Source organism: Ranitomeya imitator, chromosome 2 (genome assembly GCF_032444005.1).
Source record: "Ranitomeya imitator isolate aRanImi1 chromosome 2, aRanImi1.pri, whole genome shotgun sequence".
NCBI classification, from domain to species: Eukaryota; Metazoa; Chordata; class Amphibia; order Anura; family Dendrobatidae; genus Ranitomeya; species Ranitomeya imitator.
In genome coordinates this window covers 339,694,568-339,709,186 of record NC_091283.1, presented here as the reverse complement: position 1 = coordinate 339,709,186, position 14,619 = coordinate 339,694,568, and the positions used below count along the sequence as shown (strand labels likewise).

The 14,619-nt window shown below is 43.8% G+C and overlaps 1 protein-coding gene across 1 annotated transcript; it reads left to right on the top strand.

The window, feature by feature from the left end:
• Window positions 1-2,333: 2,333 nt before the first annotated feature.
• LOC138663660 (oocyte zinc finger protein XlCOF8.4-like) lies at window positions 2,334-7,599 on the top strand. Its single transcript, XM_069749943.1, has 6 exons — window positions 2,334-2,483; window positions 2,613-2,792; window positions 2,874-2,997; window positions 3,081-3,175; window positions 3,374-3,464; window positions 6,645-7,599. Exons 1-6 carry the CDS (start codon window positions 2,406-2,408, stop codon window positions 7,328-7,330), a joined length of 1,254 nt encoding a protein of 417 aa, XP_069606044.1. The 5' UTR covers window positions 2,334-2,405; the 3' UTR covers window positions 7,331-7,599.
• The last annotated feature ends 7,020 nt before the right edge of the window (window positions 7,600-14,619 follow it).

The window sequence follows — 14,619 nt, the reverse complement described above, 5'->3', positions numbered from 1 at the left end:
GGGGCCATAAAGGTGCAGAGCATAAATGGGGCACAGCATTATAAGGAGCACCTATGGGGCCATAAAGGTGCAGAGCATATATGGGGCACAGCATTATAAGGAGCACCTATGGGGCCATAATCAAAGGTGCAGAGCATATATGGCACAGCATTATAAGGAGCATCTATGGGGCCATAATCAAAGGTGCAGAGCATATATGGCACAGCATTATAAGGAGCATCTATGGGGCCATAATCAACGGTGCAGAGCATTCTATATAGCACAGTTGTATATGGAGCATCTATGGGGCAATAATGAACGGTATGGAGCATCTATTTTTATTTTTGAAATTCACCGGTAAATGCTGCACTTTCTACCCTAGGCTTATACTCGAGTCAATAAGTTTTCCCAGTTTTTTGTGGCAAAATTAGGGGGGTCGGCTTATACTCGGGTCGGCTTATACTCGAGTATATACGGTAATAAAATATGTCTTCTGCCTTTTGCATGTTTTTTTCTTTTTACAAGAATTGTTGGTGCCAATTTCCTTTTGAAGCATTCTAATATCTGATTTTTTTTCTGGAGTTTTTATTGTAATATAGGAAAGCCTAATGCCAGAAATAAATTCCATAAAACACTGTGTAACAGTGTCTCCCCAACCGGTTTTCATGAACCATACTGTAATCAAGCCTACATTAACAATCCTTGTCCTGCAATTGGTGGGGGCATGGGTGTCTTTGTTACTCCCTGTAGGGGTATCTCAAATACACAAACTTGCAGACAGGGCTTCTGGAGCATTCTTCATCCTTTGAGCTATGCTTAACAGGGTGGGTGTTGGTATCTCTGCCCAACAAGGGGACTGATCCTAAGATAGGTAGGACAGTAAGCCACATGTTGAGTTAGTTGATGTTGTGTCTTGGGAAGGTCAAGAATCTGCAGCTGCGGCCAGGTCCTGTGTCATCTATGGAGATTGGAGATCGTTTGCTACTTTGGATTGTTTAGACTCATGACCCTGCTTGATTTCCGGATCGAATCTAAAGACTGTTGTTACATATTCCTTGGCGTCGGATTACTGGGTGGCGCCCATGCATATATCCATTTTGTATGGCCACCTTGCAGTCTCCAAGGAACCATATCTACGTTTGATGTTATATTCTCCCAATTTCAATAAAAGTTGTTGGATTGTTCATCGGCCTGCTGCCCCTACCGGATCTGTCCTACCACTGTACATGGAGACTTTTGTATCAAATCATTTCAGTCAGCGGTGTTTGTGGAAACAAAAAAGCTTTTATAAAAGCCTCAAACTTCTGTGTGTGAATCAGACATGAGTTCTAGCATGATAGAAGATTACAGTCCAGGGAAGATGGGAAACATTCATATAGACGGCAGGTGGAGATGGAGTCAGTGACAGACTCTGGCCAAATATGTTCCTAGAGACTTAGTTGAAGATGAAGATGTCATCTGTGGAGACATGGGGGTCAGCAGGTGCTTTAGTCCGCTGGCTTGAGGTCGCATGGACCAGGGATCATCCCACTGAACTCCTGCTCTCCTTTTACCATGGGCATAATACTACTCAGACAACACAGGGTGAGGGTAACACAGTATGGCAATACTTTATTGAAAGACAAAACAGGCAATTAACACATAGAACAAGTCCCAGCAAAATACCTTCAATCCATCATTCACAGGTCAAGGGAAAGGGGTTATCATGGTAACCCACATTATTTGATTATAGTTTATCTTTCCATATTTGCAAGCCCACAAACTGCATGGCCTGGTGTAATGTGTAATCAACATATTAGCAAACATCATTGTTCAGTGACTTTGCATCCCTGATTTGCAAAGATAACAGTACAATACACTACAGGAGCTAATATAAGAGGTAAATAACAACAACCATTCATCAATATACAAATATCAATTCAACCTACAAGAAGAGCCAATAATTCAAACAATAGTCCATGATTCTGGGAATATGAAATTTATGTCTGGCATAATTAAGAAGAAATGCTGTGTTGTCACATCGTCCTCATCATGAAGTAGTTATTTCTCATGTTACGTGTAATGAATATCTCCTGCAGTATTGCTAATGCCGATTCCAGTGTCAGTAAATGAGACAAGAATTAGCTTTATGGAAGATGAGTCTATGAGAAACGTATTCAGCTGCCGACTCCGAGGAAGAAACTGCTTGTTGTCTGTGGCCAAAAATATATAGGTTTTATTAGTAGATGTAAAGAAGAAAACTAAATACTGTAAAATAATAAATCTCCTCATATGTTTCCCTTATTATCTCCAGTAATTGTATTATTACACAGGATTTTTATCACGTAACATTGGCTCATCTTCTTCTCATTCAGGTCTCTACAATATCGAACCCTATCAGTGAAAATCTTCTATAAAAGAGAATTTTCCTGATTTACCCATCAAAGATGGATATGGACAGAGACAAGATGGTGGAGAGGATATTACACCTCACCTTAGAGATCCTCTTCCGGCTTACTGGAGAGGTGAGAGATTCTGATGATATCACATTACATCATTCTTATCTATGGGAATAACAGATGGACAGAACTGGAGAAGTGAGGATTCTGCAAATATCTGTTTTGAGCTTTACTAATGTGTCTCTCTATAACCAGGATTACACAGTAGTCAAGAAGACTTCTAGTAACTGCTGTCAGGACCCTGTGTCTGAGGGATGGGGAAGGCCTCTGAGCCCAATAATGGGGCCTCCACCTCACCACCTGATACATGAGGATGTCAATGACCAGAAGATCCTAGAACTCACCTATAAGATGATTGAGCTGCTGACTGGAGAGGTGACACTGCTGGGAATGCTGGGACATTATATAGTAATGCTATGAAGGGATCAGGGGGATGACAGTATGATTGTGTGTCAGGTTTCTATAAGGTATCAGGATGTCGCTGTCTACTTCTCCATGGAGGAGTGGGAGTATTTAGAAGGACACAAAGATCTGTACGAGGACATCATGATGGAGGTTCCCCAGTTTCTCACATCACCAGGTAATAGACAGGGCTAAATACACATGGCCTATAATTATCTGTTTGTAAAAAATTAATTCAGTCCATGTATGTGCTTCCCCCAGATCTATCCAGTAAGACGACAACACCAGTGAGTTGTCCCCATCCTCTTCTTCCACAGGACTGTAAACAAGAACCCAATATTCCTCAGGATCATCAGGTAGACGGAGAGAAGGTGTCATGAGATCTCCTCTATGACGTGTAGATGGCCGTGATGGTCTTGTGTTCAGTCTTGTTTTATCCACCAGTATTATATTTTTTATTCTTGTGCAATGAGAACGGTGGAGATGGCAGGATTAGAGCTGATCGTAGATGTGATTTCTCCATCTGTCAGTGACTTTTACAATATTTGTTTCAGGGTGAAGATCTGACCCATATAAATACCACAGAGACATATGTGAGGGGTGATGAGTGGTGTAAAGAGGAGTTTCATACATATGACAACACAGGTGAGTAGCAACCACTAAATACAGAGAAGTTACAGATTATTCACCGTCACCGTCTGTGGCTGCTTTATCGGTGGTGTAGTCCGGCCGTATCACAATCGTGTAATTACTGCTTTGCCTCTAGACCACAACATTCTCCTCCACCCAAAATTGTTCAAATGACTTTACACATTTAAAGCCCTTTTCTGAAGAATTTCGAACTTTGAGGATCCACTTACCCCCTGGGATTAGAAGTCGCTGACCGTTACGTGCCCAGATCTGTAAACTACAAAGCCAAATGACAGCGTACTTAGAATGTGCTGATAAGTTAGAAAATCACTTAAAAAAATTATCATGATGGGCCTGTAAGAGAAAGCAGAGTTTAATGATGCTGTTAGCTTCCTAGATCCCTGATATCTTATTAGATAAATCTCCCTTCTCTCCCTTCTGTGCTGCTGAATGTGCTCATTTGCTCCCTACAAGACCAGGTCCAGTCTTTCTGACCAAACTTCACACTTTTATGATTGACAACAGTAAATGTGCAGTGATGGCCAAGTGTGAATTTCTGTACAATAGTTTCCCTTTATCCTGACTTTTCAATTTCTTTTAAAATTGATTAACCCATTATCTACCAATGTCCTTTTTTGGGGACGCCTAATCTTTTGCTTCTAGCAACTAAGATTTTATAATTTTTATAATTAGGTCCATTTTTTTGTGTTGTGTTTGTAAAATGAATGTTTTCAAAATAGGAAATCATGGCATTGTCATTTTTAATTGAATATTGGGACGACCTTTTCTGAAAAATCAGTAAAATGAAAATTTCTAATTTGGCAAGTAATGGGGTAACTTCAAACAGGATTGCGATAAACTGTGTAAAGAACATTACACCGGTGCCATGATGTAACTCTAAGCTGTGCATGGCTGACGGCTGTAATATACATTTACTCAGGAGATGTGTTGGCATAGCTCGAGTCCTGGTTTCATGGATGCACTCTACGTCATAAATTCCAGTATGTTTTCAAGGAATTCAGATTACTGCACAATCTCGCCGGAAATGGGGAGCACTAATACTTTCCCTACTCTTCTGGTCAGGACTCATAGTAGCTCCAATGGTTCACCATAAATGAATGCATCTCTGGTTTAATATTGAAGTTCTCCCTTCAACTATATGTTTTTTTTACAGTTTGATTGTGGTGGGATTGGCCTGCCTCACTTATATGAGTCTGTAACTCCCTGGTAGTCTTTTCTACATTACCTCTTCCAAATGCCCTGGATCTAAATTTAAGACACCTCAGTATTCTAAAAAGTTTTCTTTAACCCCCTTAGTGACTGAACCATATTTTTTAAATCTGACCAGTGTCAATTTATGTGGTAATAACTCTGGAAAGCTTCAACAAATCCCAGTTATTTTGAGATTGTTTTCTCGTGACACATTATACTTTATAATAATGGTACACCACAGCAAAACATTAATAAATAAGATTTCCCACATGTCTGCTTTATATCAGGACCATTTGAAATTTTTATTTTATTTTATTTTGTTAGCATTTTAGGAGCTATAAAAAATGTAGCAGCAATTTTTCATTTTTTCAAGGAAATTTACAAAATGTATTTTTTATTAGGGACTTATCCATGATTGAAGTGCTTTTAGGGGTCCTACATATTGGCAAACTCCCAAAAGTTATACCATTTTAAAAACAGCATCCCCTCACATATTGAAAACTGCTGTTGGATAGTTTATTAACCCTTCAGGTGCTTTTCCGGAATTAATGCAAAGTGGCATGACAGAAATGAAAATGTGTATTTTTACCAACTAAATTCCTCTAACCTCTCAACAAGCCGCTATAGCCGTCAGACTCTAAGGCCACTATTTGGTCGTGAATTGCCATGGCAAACATCAGGACCACACAATCATGATCTGAGGGCACCAGTTGGGATAAAGAGGAAGCCCCCACACTCTGTTAACCATTTATATGCTGTAGTCACTATTGACAGCAGAATCTAAGGGGTTAAACAGATTTGGATGGTGCAAACACTGATCGTGGCTGATGCAGCAAGTTGTCAGCTATAGTGTACAGCCGACAGCTGCTGGATTGTCACCTGTATGGGGAGGCTATTCTCTTATATCTCAGGTCAGTTAAAAGACGCATTGGCAGTCATTAAGGGGATAAATGAATAATAATTATTCTTTAAACTCATCTGAAAGAAAATATTAGCCCTTATTATAATTTAGATTACCAAGAGCAACCGAGCCCCATAATCTAATTACCCCAGAGAGGTTTCACAACTAGTTACTTTTTTTCCTGGAGAAGACTTGATCATTTCAGTAGATGTGTTACTGTCTATCGTCACAGTTTTGCCCATTGTCCTTTAACTTCTTTAACCCCTCTACATGGATCTGGACTTACACATAGACCCCTAGGCTTGGGCCACAGTGTTACCTGCTGTTCTGTAGAGTGAGATGCCAAGAAGAATAGTCAAGTAGTTGGGTCAGAACCAAGTGGGCAGATAAAATACAAAATCAGAAGACACAAAAGTAGTCAGTAAATGGGTATGATCACAACAAGAAACAATACACAAGCCGGGAGCTGAGCACAGAGTACTGAACCAGAGGAGAAAAAAGCTGTATCTGGCAGATTCCAGCAATATGGTTTGAGTTTTAGTAGTACGGTGCTTTCCAATGGGGTGAAGCGGGGAGCTGATTACTCCAGCTAGACAGAACACACACACACATACTGCCAGACCGGATGGTACTACAAGTCCCAGGCACCCTAATCTTAGTGGCTGGACAGAGCCTGCTTCACCCAGGCCTTCTGGTTTCAAAGTCTCCCCTATCACCAGCTCTGCCTGAAGAATGAATAAGGCGGTGCATGGTGACAGAAGCACACATTGCAGGAAGCCCATATATGACAATATGGCAGAAAACCAGAGCAACAGAAATCCCTATAATGTGACTCCATTTTGGAAAATAAAACCCTCAGTGACTTAATCTATAGAAGTTGTGACTATTTTGATTCTGCACAGGTAGAATGAACAACTACTGGTTCATCCTATGAGGTTTTGATTAAACCATGAACTGTCATTGTCTTCGCGAATAATTCAATATTTTTAGATAAACTTTTGGTGAAAATGGCAAGTTAGGTCAAAATATTCAAAAATATAAAATTTTATTAAAAAATAACAATTGGTATTTATTCTTAGCAGATGACTATACCTGGAGATCAGAGGGAACGCTGACATCTTCACTGTTTAAATCAGATGATCTTGAGATCCCACAGGATACAATTGAAATGAATGCCATTACTTCAGATATACCATCATCCCTTCACAGCAAAGATCTATTATTTGATCATTTGAAACAGGTCCTATCTTCTGATTCATTACCGACTACTAAGGAAAATCAAAGTCACAGAATAAGCTTAAAAAAACAAATTGCTCCGAAAGCACACAAGTCATTTTCATGTTCAGAATGTGGGAAATGTTTTAACAAAAAATGTAATTTTGTTACACACCAAAGAACTCACACAGGCGAGAAGCCGTTTTCCTGTTCAGAATGTGGGAAATGTTTTAACCAGAAATCAAATTTTGTTACGCACCAAAGAATTCACACAGGGGAGAAGCCCTTTTCATGTTCAGAATGTTGGAAATGTTTTACAGAGAAATCAAATCTTATCAAACATCGGAGAACTCACACAGGGGAGAAACCTTTTTCATGTTCAGAATGTGAGAAATGTTTTAACCAGAAATCAGATCTTGTTAAGCACCAGAGAATCCACACAGGGATGAAACCTTTTTCATGTTCAGAATGTGGGAAATGTTGTAACCAGAAATCAGATTTGGTTAGGCACCAAAGAACTCACACAGGGGAGAAGCCTGTTTCATATTTTTAACGTGGGAAATGTTTTACACAGAAATCAAGTCTTAACCACTTTCTGGCATTGGACGTACTCTTCCGTCTATGTGACCTGAGACTTAATTCCCTCCAGCACCAACCTCCACCCGCAGAGCCACACTCCATATAGAGAATAATGGGGCCTCCAGCACCGACCTCCACCCGCAGAGCCGCACTCCACATAGAGAATAATGGAGCCTCCAGCACCGACCTCCACCCGCACAATGGCGCTAGTGATGTGTCGCTCGTGAACGATCCGAGTCAAAGAGCCAGCACCTCAGTGAGAGCCACCCGAACAAAACTCCACCCACTCATCATATTAATTGGTTACTAGCGAGTGGGCAGAGTTTTGACATAGATGGGTGGGGTTTCGGACACCATACGTCAGCATAAATATGTATTCACGTATTGTGAACACATTTTTATTAGAGATCCATTTAGGATCCAAAAAAGACAGACTGCCCATCACTACCGCACTCCACATATATGGCTGCTCTGTGCGCACAGGACCTGTGATGAGGTCACAGGAGGGGAGGAGTCAGGGGTCACATGATCAGGGGCCTCAGTGTATGCAGGACTCTGCTGTGCTGGTTGTCATGGTGGTGGATGAGGGGAAGTTTATGTGTGAGATCAGGAGGGGTTTACAGTGTGGATGTAGCAGAGCCGTGTGTGTATATGAGGTGTACGGAGCAGAGCCGTGTGTGTACGAGGTGTACGGAGCAGAGCCGTGTGTGTGTATGAGGTGTACGGAGCGATGCCGTGTGTGTACGAGATGTACGGAGCTGAGCCGTGTGTGTACAAGGTGTACGTAGCGGAGCCGTGTGTGTACGACGTGTACGGAGCGGAGCCGTGTGTGTACGAGGTGTACGGAGCTGAGCCGTGTGTGTACGAGGTGTACGGAGCGGAGCCGTGTGTGTACGAGGTGTACGGAGCGGAGCCGTGTGTGTACGAGGTGTACGGAGCGGAGCAGTGTGTGTACGAGGTGTACGGAGCGGAGCCGTGTGTGTACGAGGTGTATGCAGCAGAGCAGTGTGTGTAAGAGGTGTACGGAGCGGAGCCATATGTGTATGGAGCAGAGCCGTGTGTGTATGGAATGGAGCCGTGTGTACAGAATTGAGCCACGTGTGTACGAGGTGTACGGAGCGGAGCCGCGCGTGTACGAGGTGTACGGAGCAGAGCCGCGCGTGTACGAGGTGTACGGAGCGGAGCCGCGCGTGTTATGTTTGCTAATGACAGGTGTTATGAAGGCAATCCAGAAACACAGTGTGCTTAGCGATCAGAGAGCACACAGTGATCTGACAAATACCCAAAAATACAAGAACGAGCTCTGAGACGTGGAAACTCTGTAGACTGCACACCTGATCCTATCCTAAACACAACTAAAAGCGGCTGTGGATTGCGCCTAACAACTACCTAGGCAACTCGGCACAGCCTAAGAAACTAGCTAGCCTGAAGATAGAAAAATAGGCCTGACTTGCCCCAGAGAAATTCCCCAAAGGAAAAGGCAGCCCCCCACATATAATGACTGTGAGTAAGATGAAAAGACAAAACGTAGGGATGAAATAGATTCAGCAAAGTGGGGCCCGATATTCTAGGACAGAGCGAGGACAGTAAAGCGAACTTTGCAGTCTACAAAAAACCCTAAAGCAAAACCACGCAAAGGGGCAAAAAAAAACCCACCGTGCCGAACTAACGGCACGGCGGTACACCCTTTGCGTCTCAGAGCTTCCAGCAAAACAAAAGACAAGCTGGACAGAAAAAAAGCAACAAAAAAGCAAAAAGCACTTAGCTATACAGAGCAGCAGGTCACAGGAACAATCAGGAGAAGCTCAGATCCAACACTGAAACATTGACAAGGAGCAAGGATAGCAGCATCAGGCGGAGTTAAGTAATGAAGCAGTTAACGAGCTCACCAGAACACCTGAGGGAGGAAGCTCAGAAGCTGCAGTACCACTTGTGACCACAGGAGTTAATTCAGCCACAGAATTCACAACAGTACCCCCCCCTTGAGGAGGGGTCACTGAACCCTCACCAGAGCCCCCAGGCCGACCAGGATGAGCCGCATGAAAGGCACGAACAAGATCGGAAGCATGAACATCAGAGGCAAAAACCCAGGAATTATCTTCCTGAGCATAACCCTTCCATTTAACCAGATACTGGAGTTTCCGTCTAGAAACACGAGAATCCAAAATCTTCTCCACAATATACTCCAATTCCCCCTCCACCAAAACCGGGGCAGGAGGCTCAACAGATGGAACCATAGGTGCCAGGTATCTCCGCAACAACGACCTATGGAATACATTATGTATGGAAAAGGAGTCTGGGAGGGTCAAACGAAAAGACACAGGATTGAGAACCTCAGAAATCCTATACGGACCAATAAAACGAGGTTTAAATTTAGGAGAGGAAACCTTCATAGGAATATGACGAGAAGATAACCAAACCAGATCCCCAACACGAAGTCGGGGACCCACACGGCGTCTGCGATTAGCGAAAAGTTGAGCTTTCTCCTGGGACAAGATCAAATTGTCCACTACCTGAGTCCAGATCTGCTGCAACCTATCCACCACAGAATCCACACCAGGACAGTCCGAAGACTCAACCTGTCCTGAAGAGAAACGAGGATGGAACCCAGAATTGCAAAAAAATGGAGAAACCAAGGTAGCCGAGCTGGCCCGATTATTAAGGGCGAACTCAGCCAACGGCAAAAAGGACACCCAATCATCCTGGTCTGCAGAAACAAAACATCTCAGATATGTTTCCAAGGTCTGATTGGTTCGTTCGGTCTGGCCATTAGTCTGAGGATGGAAAGCCGAGGAAAAGGATAGGTCAAGGCCCATCCTACCACAAAAGGCTCGCCAAAACCTTGAAACAAACTGGGAACCTCTGTCAGAAACAATATTCTCAGGAATGCCATGCAACCGAACCACATGCTGAAAGAACAAAGGTACCAAATCAGAGGAGGAAGGCAATTTAGCCAAGGGCACCAGATGGACCATTTTAGAAAAGCGATCACAGACCACCCAAATGACTGACATCTTTTGAGAAACGGGAAGGTCAGAAATGAAATCCATCGAAATATGTGTCCAAGGCCTCTTTGGGACCGGCAAGGGCAAAAGAAACCCACTGGCACGAGAACAGCAGGGCTTAGCCCTAGCACAAATCCCACAGGACTGCACAAAAGTACGTACATCCCGTGACAGAGATGGCCACCAGAAGGATCTAGCCACTAACTCTCTGGTACCAAAGATTCCAGGATGACCAGCCAACACCGAACAATGAAGTTCAGAGATAAGTTTATTAGTCCACCTATCAGGGACGAACAGTTTCTCTGCTGGACAACGATCAGGTTTATTCGCCTGAAATTTTTGCAGCACCCGCCGCAAATCAGGGGAGATGGCAGACACAATGACTCCTTCCTTGAGGATACCCGCTGGCTCAGATAAACCCGGTGAGTCGGCCACAAAACTCCTAGACAGAGCATCCGCCTTCACATTTTTAGAGCCCGGAAGGTACGAAATCACAAAGTCGAAGCGGGCAAAAAATAACGACCAACGGGCCTGTCTAGGATTCAAGCGCTTGGCAGACTCGAGATAAGTCAAGTTCTTATGATCAGTCAATACCACCACGCGATGCTTAGCTCCTTCAAGCCAATGACGCCACTCCTCGAATGCCCACTTCATGGCCAGCAACTCTCGATTGCCCACATCATAATTACGCTCAGCGGGCGAAAACTTCCTGGAAAAGAAAGCACATGGTTTCATCACTGAGCAATCAGAACCTCTCTGTGACAAAACCGCCCCTGCTCCAATCTCAGAAGCATCAACCTCGACCTGGAACGGAAGAGAAACATCTGGCTGACACAACACAGGGGCAGAACAAAAACGACGCTTCAACTCCTGAAAAGCTTCCACAGCAGCAGAAGACCAATTAACCAAATCAGCACCCTTCTTGGTCAAATCGGTCAATGGTTTGGCAATGCTAGAAAAATTACAGATGAAGCGACGATAAAAATTAGCAAAGCCCAGGAACTTTTGCAGACTTTTCAGAGATGTCGGCTGAATCCAATCCTGGATGGCTTGGACCTTAACTGGATCCATCTCGATAGTAGAAGGGGTAAAGATGAACCCCAAAAATGAAACTTTCTGCACACCGAAGAGACACTTTGATCCCTTCACAAACAAAGAGTTAGCACGCAGGACCTGAAAAACCATTCTGACCTGCTTCACATGAGACTCCCAATCATCTGAGAAGATCAAAATGTCATCCAAGTAAACAATCAGGAATTTATCCAGATACTCACGGAAGATGTCATGCATAAAAGACTGAAACACAGATGGAGCATTGGCAAGTCCGAACGGCATCACTAGATACTCAAAATGACCCTCGGGCGTATTGAATGCAGTTTTCCATTCATCTCCTTGCCTGATTCTCACCAGATTATACGCACCACGAAGATCTATCTTAGTGAACCAACTAGCCCCCTTAATCCGAGCAAACAAGTCAGATAACAATGGCAAGGGATACTGAAATTTAACAGTGATCTTATTAAGAAGGCGGTAATCAATACACGGTCTCAGCGAACCATCCTTCTTGGCTACAAAGAAGAACCCTGCTCCCAGTGGTGATGACGATGGGCGAATATGTCCCTTCTCCAGGGATTCCTTCACATAACTGCGCATAGCGGCGTGTTCGGGCACGGATAAATTAAATAATCGACCTTTAGGGAATTTACTACCAGGAATCAAATTGATAGCACAATCACAATCCCTATGCGGAGGTAGAGCATCGGACTTGGGCTCTTCAAATACATCCTGATAGTCAGACAAGAACTCTGGGACCTCAGAAGGGGTGGATGACAAAATCGACAAAAATGGAACATCACCATGTACCCCCTGACAACCCCAGCTGGATACCGACATGGAATTCCAATCCAATACTGGATTATGGGTTTGTAGCCATGGCAACCCCAACACGACCACATCATGCAGATTATGCAACACCAGAAAGCGAATAACTTCCTGATGTGCAGGAGCCATGCACATGGTCAGCTGGGCCCAGTATTGAGGTTTATTCTTGGCCAAAGGTGTAGCATCAATTCCTCTCAATGGAATAGGACACCGCAAAGGCTCCAAGAAAAACCCACAACGTTTAGCATAATCCAAATCCATCAGATTCAGGGCAGCGCCCGAATCCACAAACGCCATGACAGAAAACGACGACAAAGAGCATTTCAAGGTAATGGACAGAAGGAATTTGGACTGTACAGTACCAATGACGGCAGACCTAGCGGACCGCTTAGTGCGCTTAGGACAATCAGAAATAGCATGAGTGGAATCACCACAGTAGAAACACAGACCATTCAGACGTCTGTATTCCTGCCGTTCAACTCTAGTCATAGTCCTATCGCACTGCATAGGCTCAGGTTTAACCTCAGGCAGTACCGCCAAATGGTGCACAGATTTACGCTCACGCAAGCGTCGACCGATCTGAATGGCCAAAGACAAAGACTCATTCAAACCAGCAGGCATAGGAAATCCCACCATGACATCCTTAAGAGCCTCAGAGAGACCCTTTCTGAACAAAGCTGCCAGCGCAGATTCATTCCACTGAGTGAGTACTGACCATTTCCTAAATTTCTGACAATATACTTCTATATCATCCTGACCCTGGCACAAAGCCAGCAAATTTTTCTCAGCCTGATCCACTGAATTAGGCTCATCGTACAGCAATCCGAGCGCCAGGAAAAACGCATCGACACTACTCAATGCAGGGTCTCCTGGCGCAAGAGAAAATGCCCAGTCTTGAGGGTCGCCGCGCAAAAAAGAAATAATAATCAAAACCTGTTGAATAGGATTACCAGAAGAATGAGGTTTCAAGGCCAGAAATAGCTTACAATTATTTTTGAAACTTAGAAACTTAGTTCTATCTCCAAAAAACAAATCAGGAATAGGAATTCTTGGTTCTAACATAGATTTCTGATCAATAGTATCTTGAATTTTTTGTACATTTATAACGAGATTATCCATTGAAGAGCACAGACCCTGAATATCCATGTCCACACCTGTGTCCAGAATCACCCAAATGTCTAGGGGAAAAAAAAAAAAATGAACACAGAGCAGAAGAAAAAAAAAAAAAATGATGTCAGAACTTTTTCTTTCCCTCTATTGAGAATCATTAGTTTGGCTCCTTGTACTGTTATGTTTGCTAATGACAGGTGTTATGAAGGCAATCCAGAAACACAGTGTGCTTAGCGATCAGAGCGCACACAGTGATCTGACAAATACCCAAAAATACAAGAACGAGCTCTGAGACGTGGAAACTCTGTAGACTGCACACCTGATCCTATCCTAAACACAACTAAAAGCGGCTGTGGATTGCGCCTAACAACTACCTAGGCAACTCGGCACAGCCTAAGAAACTAGCTAGCCTGAAGATAGAAAAATAGGCCTGACTTGCCCCAGAGAAATTCCCCAAAGGAAAAGGCAGCCCCCCACATATAATGACTGTGAGTAAGATGAAAAGACAAAACGTAGGGATGAAATAGATTCAGCAAAGTGGGGCCCGATATTCTAGGACAGAGCGAGGACAGTAAAGCGAACTTTGCAGTCTACAAAAAACCCTAAAGCAAAACCACGCAAAGGGGGCAAAAAAAAACCCACCGTGCCGAACTAACGGCACGGCGGTACACCCTTTGCGTCTCAGAGCTTCCAGCAAAACAAAAGACAAGCTGGACAGAAAAAAAGCAACAAAAAAGCAAAAAGCACTTAGCTATACAGAGCAGCAGGTCACAGGAACAATCAGGAGAAGCTCAGATCCAACACTGAAACATTGACAAGGAGCAAGGATAGCAGCATCAGGCGGAGTTAAGTAATGAAGCAGTTAACGAGCTCACCAGAACACCTGAGGGAGGAAGCTCAGAAGCTGCAGTACCACTTGTGACCACAGGAGTGAATTCAGCCACAGAATTCACAACACGCGCGTGTACGAGGTGTACGGAGCGGAGCCGCTTGTGTACGAGGTGTACGGAGCGGAGCCGCGTGTGTACGAGGTGTACGGAGCAGAGCCGCGTGTGTACGAGGTGTACGGAGCAGAGCCGCGTGTGTACGAGGTGTACGGAGCAGAGCCGCGAGTCTACGAGATGTACGGAGCAGAGCTGCGTGTGAAGGGACCCCTGTGTGTGTTCAGAGCCCTGTGTGTATGGACCCCTGTGTAGAACAACTGACCCCAGACACACACGGTAACACTGCATTCGTCGGCCTGTCATCTTTCGCACATACACTGATA